This window comes from Myotis brandtii, unplaced genomic scaffold, assembly GCF_000412655.1.
Source record: "Myotis brandtii unplaced genomic scaffold, ASM41265v1 scaffold681, whole genome shotgun sequence".
In the NCBI taxonomy this organism is placed as follows: Eukaryota; Metazoa; Chordata; class Mammalia; order Chiroptera; family Vespertilionidae; genus Myotis; species Myotis brandtii.
The window spans coordinates 1,114,877-1,128,304 of record NW_005370660.1 but is presented as its reverse complement, the minus strand read 5'-3'; the positions used below and the strand labels follow the sequence as shown (position 1 = coordinate 1,128,304).

The 13,428-nt window shown below is 39.6% G+C and overlaps 1 protein-coding gene across 8 annotated transcripts in view; it reads right to left on the bottom strand.

The window, feature by feature from the left end:
* The window catches only part of SLC4A4 (solute carrier family 4 (sodium bicarbonate cotransporter), member 4), a 311,607-nt gene that overhangs the window by 70,233 nt on the left and 227,946 nt on the right, over window positions 1-13,428 (bottom strand). For all 8 annotated transcript variants that reach the window (XM_014529484.1, XM_005881630.2, XM_005881629.2 and 5 more), the window contains 2 exons: window positions 12,842-12,958; window positions 10,963-11,137 (listed from right to left, as the gene is read on the bottom strand). In XM_014529484.1, coding sequence (XP_014384970.1) covers window positions 10,963-11,137; window positions 12,842-12,958 — 292 coding nt within the window. The remainder of the gene's footprint in view (window positions 1-10,962; window positions 11,138-12,841; window positions 12,959-13,428) is intronic.

Sequence of the window (13,428 nt, the reverse complement as noted above, 5' to 3'; positions counted from 1 at the left end):
ACACCTCATGCATTGAATAACTGTAGTTTAATTGTACCTAGAATTTAAAGCCATTTATAAAGTGAACTATCAGAAATCCCTTTTCTGATTTACTATATTCAGTGTTCACTGATATAAAAAAGGAAAATAATGGGTGGATGTGCATATTTTTAGTAGCTATATCTCAGAAAGATACTTCTATACCTCATTTCCCAAAGACGAGCAAACTCCATAGCAACTCATGAGAATGCAGATGGCTGAGCTCTGATGTGTAGCAGAATCAGGTGCCATAAAGTCCTCCAACTCCATTTTGGTTAGGTTTTATCATATGTCATTTCTGATCAAGTGTCGCCCACTGCAGAACAGTAGAAGGAACACACAACTGGCAGGCAGCAAATCTAAAGTCTAGACTTCATTCTGCCACCAAAGAGCTGATGATCTTGGGAATGTCACTTAACCTTTGTCAAATTTAGTTTTTTCATGTTGCAGATAAACATCGAGCTGATGTAGTATAACCATGGACTCAGGATTCAGACAATCTCAAGTTTACCTGTAGACTGTACCATTAAATAACTAGCTCAGTGACTTTAAGCTAGTGACTTAATCTCCCTATGGCTTAATATATGTAATAGGTTAGATAATGTATATAAAGTGCTTAGCATAGCCTCTGGCAGGTAATACACTTTTGATGAATAGTAACATAGACATAATGTATTTATTTAGATATAAGGTGAAGTTGGGCTAGATGATGTCCAAGGTCACTTCCAGGTGGCTCAGCACAAACAGCATGTCTTGGAGTCAGGAATATCTTGGGTTTAAATATCTGCTCCACTAGTCACCAGACTCTCTAACTCCTAATTCTCTCTTCTGGAACATTGATGGCTATTTACAGGATAATCATTTGGACTAAATAAGAGAATCCTATATAATAAAAGGATAATATGCAAATTGACCCTAAAGGCAGAACGATCAGAACGACTGCTGGACAAGTCACTATGAGGCACACTGACCACCTCTCGGTTCCTTTCTCTGGCCGGCAGGCTCCGATCGCCTGATGACAAACGAGAAACCAGGGGTGGGTGGCAGGGGATGCAGGCGGTGCCAGGCCAAGGCCCCCGCCCCACCGGTCGTCCCACACACGGAGGGCAACCCATGGCGGGGGCAGGGCTGGTGAGCAGACAGTAACAGCCAACCTCTCAGTCCCTTCCCCTGGCCATCAGGCACTGATCACCCTATGGTGAAAGGGTGGCGGCGGGTTTCAGGGCCGGCTGTGGGCAGCCAGGGAAAATGGCCCTGATGACAGACCACACCTAGGGACAGTACCTGCTCATGAATTTTATGCGCTGAGCCTCTAGTAATATATAAAGAGCTAAGAATAAAGTAGAGATACAGCAAAATGTTAGTTCCCGTGATTATCCAGTCGTAATAACAGAAAGAGAAAAATGGCACAACGGCCCCCCAAAACAAAGAATTTTCTGTTTCTTTGACAACTTTCAACCAAGTGAAACTTGGAAAATAAAATACGTTGGTGTCAGAAAATGATAAAGCATTCGCCAACATTATTGTTATAGTCAAGCTTTAAAATCAACAACAACACTAAAATGTTTCCAACCATAAAGAGAGAAAATCTAGTCCCTGCCCGTGGTAACTTATGCAAACTGTGTAGCATGTTGAATAATAAAACCAAATTTCTTTAGATAAGTCTTTGATTCTGAAATTTAGCCAAGAAGAATGATGCAGCCTAATGCCAGTTAAACATCACTGTTGGACATCAGTAGTGAGTGCTGTTACCTGCAGTTTTGACGCCAGGTTCCCAGCATAAGCCAAGCCACATGATCAAAATGAGAGGAGAAATGATACAAGTATATAATCAAATTTTAGGCACATGCAAATTACCTAAAAAAATTTTTAAGAAAAAATAGGACTGTTTTTTTTTTTTATCTCTACCTTGAAAAATTGAATCATAACCTCAGAAGATCAGGCCTAGGGAATCAGCATGCTTTCAAAGTTCCCCAGGTGATTCTCGCGTGGCCTAATTTTGAGTCGCATTCAAGCAACCTTCCCCCTCTTCAAAACATGAACCACCACTAGCATAGTTAAGGCTCAGTTACACCGACCATTCATCTACAGGGGAAAGAAGATTGGATATCCAACCCTCATTTTTTATTTCACCTGAGTAGCTACAGCCTATAAATCAGTGAGTTCTGTTCTGACAGACTACAGCTGGCAAATCCTTACTGCCACCTACTCTGCCTAAAAATGCTTTGTCGTCATAAACAGGATTTCTCTTCACACTGCCCAGCAGGGACCAAAAAAGAGGGAAGACTTGAAAGACAAATTAGCTCCCCACTTGAAGAAAAGCATGAGCCAAAAGAGCTTCAACTCCAAGCCTAACAGGACGGACGGGCAAGACAGGGAGGCTTTACAATCAATGTCTTTTTGTTTGAAGAGCTGGGAGTATGTATCTAGATCGTCTGAAGTGCCCAAACATCAAATGCCTGTATAACCTTACACAAAAATCAATTCCAGATGGATAAAAAATTCAAAGGAAAACATTAAAGACCTAAGATATGTGGGTAAATATTTTTCTGATCTTGGGGTAGGGAAACCTCTCTAAGTATATCATGAAAATAAGAAACTATAAAACATTGAATATTTTGACTACATAAAAGTTGGAATCCATACAGCAAAAGAAATCATAAATAAGGTTAGAAGGCATACAGTAAATCTGGGAAAAATATATTTGTGATATTTCTGAGAAGCAAAAGAAAATATCCTTATTACATAAGTTTTGAACAAGTCAATGGGAAAAAACCAAATGGGTAAAAGGAAAATACAGCAAGGACACAGATATAAATAAGAATAGATAGCCTGCCCTGACCAGTGTGGCTCAGTGGGTTGGAGGGTCATCCCATACACCAAAAGGTTGCGGGTTCTATTCCCGATCAGGGCACATTCATTAGGTTGGGGTTTCCATCCCTCGTCAGGGCATGTAAGGAAGGCAACCAATCAATGTTCTCTCTCACATCGATGTTTCTCTCTTTCTCTCTCCCTCCCCCTCCTCTCTAAAATCAACAAGCATATACTCAAGTTGGGATAAAAAGAAAAGTGTAGTCAATAAAAATGTGAAAGGATATTCACCCCCCACTAAAATTCAAATAAATTTGAACTGAATAAGAATGAGCTATTATTTTTCAACCCTCAGAATAACAAAAATGAGAAATCCTGTTCATGCAAGGGTGTAGACAAGTGGGCAATCTTGTCCATTATTGATAGAAGTATAAATTGGCATAACCTTTGTTTACAGATGAGAAAATTGGGGAAAACTGAAAGCCTACTAATAGGGGGTTTATTAAGTAAATTATAGCACATGTATTATGTGTACAAATAGATGTAGTCATTAAAAATGATTCTCAAGATCCATACTGAAGTGAAAAGACTTCCATTAAATCATGCTTTGAAATAGTATATTTATTATCTCATTTATATAAAATCTTATATATTAGTCTGTTTGTACAGGCATTGAAAAATGTATGGGAAGGTATTCATGAAAAAATTAATAATGGTTATTTCTGGGTGATAAGTATAAGGGGAAAATTACATTCTACCTAGTTTTACTGTATTGCTTGCATTTTCTACAATGCATAATTACATCTTACAAAAATAAAGTTATTTCAAACTAATTTTAAGCCAAACGCAAAATAATTCTAGAAATTTTCAACACTTGGCATCCCTAACCAGCCTAATTACTATCATTTTCTGATCACCAAGAAAATAGAGGTAACAAATTCTGGTAAGTAAAATCTGGGCACAAATGATAACTTTAAATATCCTATCTAATAAAGAGGGGATATACTAATTGACCCTCACGCTGTTGCAAAGATGGTGGCGCCCACAGCCAATAAGGAGGGAATATGCTAATTGACTGCCCTGCCCTCAAAGATGGCAGCACCTACAGCCAATAAGGAGGGAATATGCTAATTGACTGTCACATCCTCAAAGATGGCGGCACCCAGTCCCCTCAGCCCCACCAGGGTGGCCGGTACTCGGCAAGGCCGGGCCCGGCCACTCCACATGCCTGCCTCCAGAGTCCCCTAGTCCCCTCAGCCCCCCAGTCACCCAGGGCAAGCCCGAGGCTCAGGTAATCAGGGCTGGCCGAGGCTTGCTTGGCAGGCAGTGGCAGCAGCAGAGGTGTGATGCGGCACTGCCTTCCCCTGATTGCCAGGTCACCTCCTGCCCCTGAGGGCTCCCGGACTGTGAGAGGGGGCAGGCCGGGCTGAGGGAACCCCCCTCCCGTGGATAAATTTTCATGCACCGGGCCTCTAGTATGTATGTATGTGTGTGTGTGTATATATATATATACATACACACACACACACACACACACATTTCAGAGAGGAAGGGAGAGGGGGAGATAGAAACATCAATGATGAGAGAGAATCATTGATTGGTTGCTTCCTGCACACACCCCACTGGGGATTGAGCCCACAACACAGGCATGTGCCCTGACTGGGAATCAAACTGTGACCTCCTGGTTCACAGGTCAATGCTTAACCACTGAACCATACCAACCGGGCATAACTGACTTAACTGTAATCAAACAGATTTAATTCAGAAGCTGCACCTGAAGTGAAGCAAATGATTTAAAGTTCTTCCTGGGAGAAGGAATGGCCAGCAGACCTTGGAGGCAGCTGAACAATGCAGAGCCCCTTACTTTGTCAGGAACATTTACTTTGCTTACTCAAACAGCTCTGACTACCTCCCTAGTCTGGAAGACTAGTTCAAGGAACCAACATGTCATCTCACATTTCCACTTCCAGGAAGAAATGGATTTTGGTACTAAAGTGCAACATTTAGGTAAGTTGAAATTACTAGACAACCCTCACTATAGTGAAGCAATTACCAATTGGCTTTAACCTTGCTGTTATAAATTGCACACGATCAGCTTCATAAAGAAATGTCTATCTCATCGAGGTCTGTCATGTGAATAAGAAATGATATATTTCCAACTTAAGCAGATTGATTAAGTATTCTTAGCACAGCAGTATGTTAAAATAAAGCCTCAAATTTGGAGATGCCAGCTATAAATGTTCCTTATTATGAGACAAATTCCCTTAAAATGTGCTCGGTTGGGGTCCATAAATACCACAAAATTCACAGAATTCTAAAAATCTTACTGTATTCTTTTGCTATAAGGTTGTGAATATAGGGTTATATTTACTCTTGAAAAAAAATAAAGTGGCTTTCTTCATTTCTTCACTCTAAACTATGCTCAGTCATTCACAATTAACAATGTAGATTTAAGTTAAAATACTTTTCTTTGTTTCATAAAGCTAAACAACTTTTTTAAAAATATATTTTATTGATTTTACACAGAGAGGAAGGGAGAGGGATAGAGAGAATCAGAAACATCCATGAGAGAGAAACATGGATCAGCTGCCTCCTGCACACTCCCCACTGGAGATGTGCCCACAACTGAGGTACATGCCCTTGACCAGAATCGAACCTGGGAGCCTTGAGTCCGCAGGCTCCCAGGTGAGCCAAACCGGTTAGGGCAAAGCTAAACAACTTTTAAATAACACAAAAACTTGCCATGAAGTATCAAAAAATGTTCTCTATATCAGTATCCTGCCCAAAGACTAAACTATCCATAAATATTTGTTAAGTCGACGTTTAACGATTTAATTAAAAGTATCTAAATGGATAAAACAGTATACTTGCTTGGCAACCAAGAATGTAAATATAATGCAGCGAATTGACATGGATGATCACAGAACTCAATTGTGGGAAGGACAAATTTTCAGGATGGTGAAGCTGAAAAGCCCTTGTTTAATTCACACAGCATGGCAGGGGGCCTGAGTGTTATTACGGTGGGACTTACTGACAAAGGTAAGAGTCATACGAATATAACAAGTGTCAGCACAATTCATAGATCTCAAAAAGGTCATGCTCTTATTAAACACTAAGAACAGAAAACAGTACCAGCCTGGGCTGGATCCTAGATGAATGTTAGGTCAACTCTTGATGAAGAAGCGGAAGCCCAAGCTAAACCTCGCCCATGCTTATTAACAAGCAAGCTGTGAATACTCACCCTGGAAGCCACAGAGGCCTCACAAAGTGCCATGTTGGGGAAATCGTACAGTCATCTATGTGGCCATTATAAATTGGTTATACTGGGAGCCATCATAGCTTCAACTGTCTTATTTTGAACACAGGTCCATGGGAAATGATCCATAAGACTACCCAGACCTGCTTCTAGTGAAGTGTGTGTGTTTGTGTATGTGTGTGTGTGTGTGTATACAAATAGATGGGGACATTATCATATATATCATGTAAATGTACATGGAATTATTAAATATATATATATATGCCTTATTATATACATGGGATTATTATATACACACATATTTCATCTATGAAATAAATGCTTCGATGTGAATTCCTATCTTTGAGTAGGCAAGACCTCCTGCACTGAAGCTGGCGGAAGAGTGTGCTTAAACAACAGCAATGCAGTGACTCATCTGTGTTTTTACAACATGTTTCTACCCAGCGCCCGTGTCTATTTGTAGCCTGACAATAAAGGCCCTATGTGAACCATCTCTGAGCTGTCTGCCTTTAAAAGCAAGGACACTGTTTTCAGTTGACTCATTTCAGCTGCTTGTACATTTGAGAATAACCCACTGCCACATTTATAAAGACATGTGATATAATTGAAGATTATTTCAGGCTGTGTCAATGCTTTGCTGCTTAGTATTGATCTACTGTTCAGACTCGCAGTGGTTCTCAACCTTCTGGCCCTTTAAATACAGTTCCTCATGTTGTGACCCAACCATAAAATTATTTTCGTTGCTACTTCATAACTGTAATGTTGCTACTGTTATGAATCGTAATGTAAATATCTGATATGCAGGATGGTCTTAGGCGACCCCTGTGAAAGGGTCGTTTGACCGTCAAAGGGGTCGCGGCCCACAGGTTGAGAACCGCTTGTTTAGAGGGTGAAATAGAGCCAGAGGACCTCGCCCCCTAAATGAGCCCCCTACACACCACTATGGTTATCTCCTGGGGGCAGAGAAACAGATAGCTCTATCAACACCCCAGACTGTAAATGCTGTCAGAAGAGGAGTCTTATCTATTTTGGTCACTTATCTGTTTCCCCAGCACTTAAAATAGTGTCTGGCACACAGTAGACATTAAGTAAATATTTTCAAAGGAATGAATCAACCTCTGCCATAGACTTGTGAAATGACCTGGGCCTTAGCACCAAATCCACAGAACACTTTGTTGTCCTGATGCCAAGTCAAGACTTCCACTGCCGGAGCATCAGCTCTTTTGCATGTTATAGCTCATACCCTCTCAGTGCCGAGTCCTCTCAGCATCTCAGGTCACCTCACTCCTTGGTCCTTAACAGAGATCAAATCAACATACATATGTGTGTGTGTGCACATATATATACACACACATATATATGTATATACATACATCTATATGCATTGTATATATCGATAATTACTGATATCCATATATCTGTTGATATTATGTGTGTGTATACATATAAACATATAAATACACATATATACACACACATACATACATATATATAATCATCTATCATTATAAGAAAACCTAATATGATTACTACATGTAAATTTTTTCATATTAACATATTAGAATATGTAAAATCACTATATAACCATTGAGTTGGGTATTATGTGTGCATGTACTACTTAATTTCTATTTACACAGATGTTTTAGGTTTATAAACCCAGTGCTTATATCTGAGTATTCACTTACTAATAGCAGTAGTTCAACCAAAAGAAATTAATAACAGACTATTCAGTTCAACAAATATATATTAACAATCATTAATTTTCTAGCCCACTTTTTCAGTGTTTCTGCCACACACTGTGACTTCCAGAAGTGTCAAATTGTAGTTCTTTCGCTAATTAGATACTTTGAATGAAGTCAACTCCCAGGAGTAACACCTAGCAAATGGTCATTTTTAACATCCTGACCATGGAAAGTATTTATGTTTCTCCTAAAGTCTTCAGAACCCAGAAAACAGCTTACACCACCAGCAAGGCTTTTCCTGTGTAATTTATCACAGAGGAGAATACTCATTTCATGTTATACAACAGAATCCTTTATTTTCCCAGAACTCACTCATATAGAACTTAACTCACCTAGGAGGGGTGGACAATAGACCAACAGATGTCACATCTCAGATACAGAGTGTTCTAAAGCTAAAGAGTTCAATTCAGTTGATTTTTTAAAAAAACAATAAGCATAGGGAATATGGTCAATAATATTCTAATAACTATGTATGGTGTTAGGTGGGTACAAAATTTATCGGGATGATAACTTAGTAAGTTATGCAATGTCTAATCACTGGGCTGTACACTGAAAACCAATGTAATTACATAGTTTAAACTGTAATTTTAAAAAAATTTAAATGATTTTTTAAAAATTTAAGGCAATAAACAACACAAAGGATGTCAATAAGAAGAACGTTCATGAATATAAAAGTGTTGAAACAATATCTGCACAAAAAATAAACAAGCAAAATAGAAACAGACTCAGAGATCATCAGACTGATGATTGCCAGAGGGGAGCATGGCTGGGGGACTGGGTGAAAAGGGTGAAGGGATTAAAAACTACAGATTGGTAATTTCAAAACAGTCACAGAGATAGTGCAGCATAAGGGAATATAGTCAATAATCTCATAATAACTATGTACAGTTTCAGGTGGGTACTTGAAATATTGGGGAACCACTTTGTAAAGTATACAATTGTCTAACCACTATGCTGTACACCTGAAACTAATACAAAATAACCTGAATGTAAACTGCAATTGAAAAATATTTTTTAAATCTGCACAAAAAAATCTCTATATTCTGAAAGACAAGGTGATTTTGTTCTTGCTACTCTCAAAATCACATCTCCTTTTTTTTCTACCTATTTCCTTGAAGTTTATGTTTTAGTTATCACAATGCTCTCATTTGGATGAAGAGTACCTATCCCATTTGAATATAGTCAAATGTTATAAAAAGTCTCCTACTGACATCACTGCTCTAACTTCAAATTTTCATTTCTATCTTATGAAAGGAAAAAAGAGGAGCACACCTTCTTCACATACTTCCTCTGCTACTGCCACACTGTCTACTCCTCGTGCCACAGGCCTACCACTGGGAACACACAGACAAGTGCTCTCTGGCCAGCACAGTGTTATTTTTAAAATGTCAATCAGGCCTGGCTGGCATGGCTCAGTGGTTGAGCATCAAACTATGAACCAGGAGGTTGTGGTTCAGTTTGAGTCAGGGCACATGCTGGGGTTGCAGACTTGATCTCCAGCAGGAGGCAGCCAATCAATGATTCTCTCTCATCATTGATGATTCATTCATTCTCTCTCTCTCTCTCTCTCTCTCTCTCTCTCTCATCTCTGAAATCAATAAAAATATATTTTAAAAATGTCAATTAGGTACCAGTATTTTTAAATCACCAGATTTCACATAAGAACTTTAAATTTCAACCTCTCTTTGAAAATCAGAAAATGAAATCATACTGAGTATATTTTCATGTGGAAAGAAGCAGAGATGAGTGGCAACTGCCCCTTTCCAACAGAACGTGGCCTCTCAGGAGTCGTCACGGCCCCAGCTGTGAGGAAGCCCATGCGAGCTACGTGGTAAGGTCATGTGGAGAGTCCTCAGTCCCAGCTCCTGCAGACATCCAGCCTGGGCACTGGGCCTGTGAGTCAAGAAGCCTTCAGATGACTCCAACCTCAGCTGCCATCTTGCAAGTGTATGAGGACCAAAGAGAGAACTATCTGAGTCCATCAACCACCCAAACTATGAGAGATTAAATGGTTGTTTCAAGCCCCTACGCTTTGGGATAATATGCTATGCAGCAATAAATGAACAGTAAGAGATAAAATATACTCTCAAGAAACTAAGTACACTTGTTTAAAATAGATTCTTTTTTTTTACTTGGAGCAATGAAGATAGTCTCCTTCTTATTTTTGTGTTGAGGCAGAAATCGAAAACATAAATGTGCCCAGGGAAGAAAATAGAAGTGGAAGAAAAGCAATCATTTGGAATCAGCTGTATTTTTTTTAATAAGTTGGCTGGCAGCACTGAGGAATGTCACATAGGTTAAACAGTAATAAGTCGTAAAAGAGAAGGACAGAATTAGAAACGGGCTTGAATCTGGTTCTTTACATAAGACTATCACCTTCACTCACTACGCTGTGTCCAGTACCTCCCACAATGCCTACTTTTTTTCTTAATGACTGGATGAAATAAAAGTAGTTTTGTACATATTTTTCTGATTGACTAAGAGGATCTGAAGTATCTTTCCTATCACTAAAATATTAGGTATTACTGATTCAAAAGGAAGGCAAATGCCACCTGCTAAGTCACCAAAGTATTGTGGTTCAGACAAAATAAATCAATTCAGAGTTTTTACAGCTTAAGGAGTAGATTCAGGAATAAGAGAAACAACTCTTATCTTGTATTTCTTAATGCTGAGTTCCACTGACAGATAAGCAAATCCACCCTTGAGTAAATCCCTCAGTTGATGATTCTGTTGGCTCAGGTGTACAATGAAGATGACCATGTATTTCTGGAAAGAGTGCGGTCATCAAGTTTAACAAAATGGCCCATACATTCAAGGTAGTAGAAGATGTAAACCTGTGCCCTGCATCAAATTAAAGCAGCCGATATGCTTTTGCCCAAATAGAACTGTATATCCTCATTTCCTTCCCTTCTTTTCTCCACTTGTGACTCAAGCCAGATTTCATCAAGCTATTTTTATAATTACTAAAATGTTGGAAATACAGCAGCAGGCCAGAAGCAAAGTAAAACGCAGCATCCAGCAAAAAAAGGAAAATCACGCTGAGTAACTGAAAGGCCATCTGCTACTAACTGAGCTGTAGGGTGAGGAAGGCAATCTGGGCTGTACTATTTGTGTCTTCCCCCAAACCCAACCCACCTGCATGTTGTCAGTGGCATCCCCAAGCAGTCCTCCAAACGTGATTGCATTAGTTACAGTCGCCAGATAAATGAAGAGAATTGCTGATAGAGCCTGAATATTTAAAGCGTCATAAAAATCACTGGCAAAAAATGGTGCTTTCCTCTTTATGTCCTTAATTAGTCCACCACAGAACCTGGGTAAGGAGAGAGCAAACATGTGACGATGTAACATAAATTACCATCAAATTAACCAAGAGATAACTTATTAAACCACAAAGAATGTGTACTTAACGCATGCTTGAAGGAACAAGGTACTATTTAATCACTTAAGATAAAACCAGAAAACTGTGGAAGAATAAATTTTCTTCTATCTTCCCCTTTTTTAGTCACCAAATTAGGTGTCACATTCCCTAAAGACCAGACAGTTGGTCTTTAGATGAGAGTGAATTGTTGAGCTAAATTAAAACTTCTCACCATCCGAAGAAAATCATCCAAACATGCGAGCAGATCATACAAGGACCTTTATAATCTTGCCATGGCTTCCTTTCCAGCCTCATTCATTCATTCATTCATTCATTCATTCATTCATTCCTCATTCCACAAATGCTTATTGAGCATCTGTGATATACCCAAAACTAATCCGGGTGCTGGAAATATAAAAGTGAATGATATGGAAAAGAAAAGAAAATACCCACTCTCATGAAGTTTACTTTCTGTATGGAGGAGACAAAATATGTAAAATGCATTTTGCTGAAAATCAAGGAAGAAATTAAGTGGGGAACAGGATTATTAGATGAGAGAGGAGCAGTGGTTGAAATATGATGGTGGCCAGAAGGGGTCTCCCGGTCAGGTGACTTTGGGGTAAGAATCTGAAGATGTTTCAGATTCAAGGAAGCCATTCAGGTAGGTGGTAGAACAGCATTGCCTGCTGACTCCCACCACAAATGTTAGCAGGTCAGCTAACTTATGCATCAGTCAACTCACCCTCCCAGCCAAATCTCACATCTTAGTATGAACAGGGCCAGGCAAACTGCAGACACTCGGTGCATTTAGCAAAGGTGAAATATGGAAGAATGACATCTCAGTCTGTAGTGTTTTTTAAAAGACATATTTTCATAAAATGAGTACCCAACTTGAAATTTTACTTAACCCAAAATGAAATGGAGAACCTAGCAGTGGAGGAGGGAGAATTGTCATGAAAAGAGATTTAGCCAAAGCAATCTGGGAAACCCGATTCCCCAACTGCCCTCTCTGGAAAACAGGACCTGTGAGTTACTCATGTATTTCTATAACATGTTACCCCATTTTGAGTAAGTGTACAGGGAAGAGATGGAATCATGAAAGCCACATGTGTAAGATTGGCACATTACACATTCTTCCTGCCGTACACTCTACCCAGAACCTCTCTTTTTTGTCTCTCACACCCCCTCCCTCACTCCACTCCAGTCACACCAGCCACAGCGCCAGCCTAGCACATGCCAGGTGCTCTGCTGTCCCCTCTTCCAACCCCACGTCTACATGGTCTATCTCCCACCTCCCTCAGGACTTTCCTCAAACGCTACAATTCTCTTTAAGGCCCTCGCTGGCCACCCTATCTAAAACACCTTTCTCACAAGGCAAACTCCCTACTTCTCCTTTGATTCCCCACATAAAAGCATCACCACATTCCTTGATTTGCTCACTTTCTGTCTCCACCACTACAAAGTAAGACCCATAAGGATAAGGAGTTTTGTTCAGTTCACTGCTGCATCCCCAGTGGCTGTGACTGTTAGGTAACTATAAATATCTGTTGGCTGAATGAATATGCAAACAGTGAATAAAATGCTGATAGAAAGATGAAGGGAAATTTAGATCCAAGGAGAACCTCATCGTGAATGACAAAAGAACCCTTCAGTTACCGTCCAGTTTTCTGCAATTCTTCACTGTCCCCATGTCCTCCTCCTCCTCCATGGCCGCCATCATGGGGAGTGTCCCCATTCATCTGAACATTCTCTCCACCCGAGTACATGTTCTTTCTAAGACAACAGAGCCCAAGGGAATATTAGTTTATTGTACTTATCTGCACCAGCTAATGAAGAGATGAGCTGAAAACCGTTTGGGAGAAGGATCCTTATTTCCTTCTACCATCCTCACAGACAGTTCTGAAAGTGTTATATTTAGAGCCAACACAAATGACTGGAGGAATAGAAAAGTTGAACAAATTGTATATTGGATAAGAGGGAAACCATTTCACTTGGAAAGTAACAGGTTTCCAAAAAATGGCTTCTCCTCAATCATCTCACCCAATTTCTTAACCTCTTATATCTACAGGACGTCATTTTGAGTAAACTAATCTTCCCACATGCACAAGGAGTTCCCAGAACATCCCCAAAGAGGCTCTGCGATATATTCCAGTATCATAATATATCTCTACTTTGTTTTGTTTTTTGTTTGTTTTAATTTTTATTGATTAAGTTATTACATATGTGTCCTTATCCCCACATTA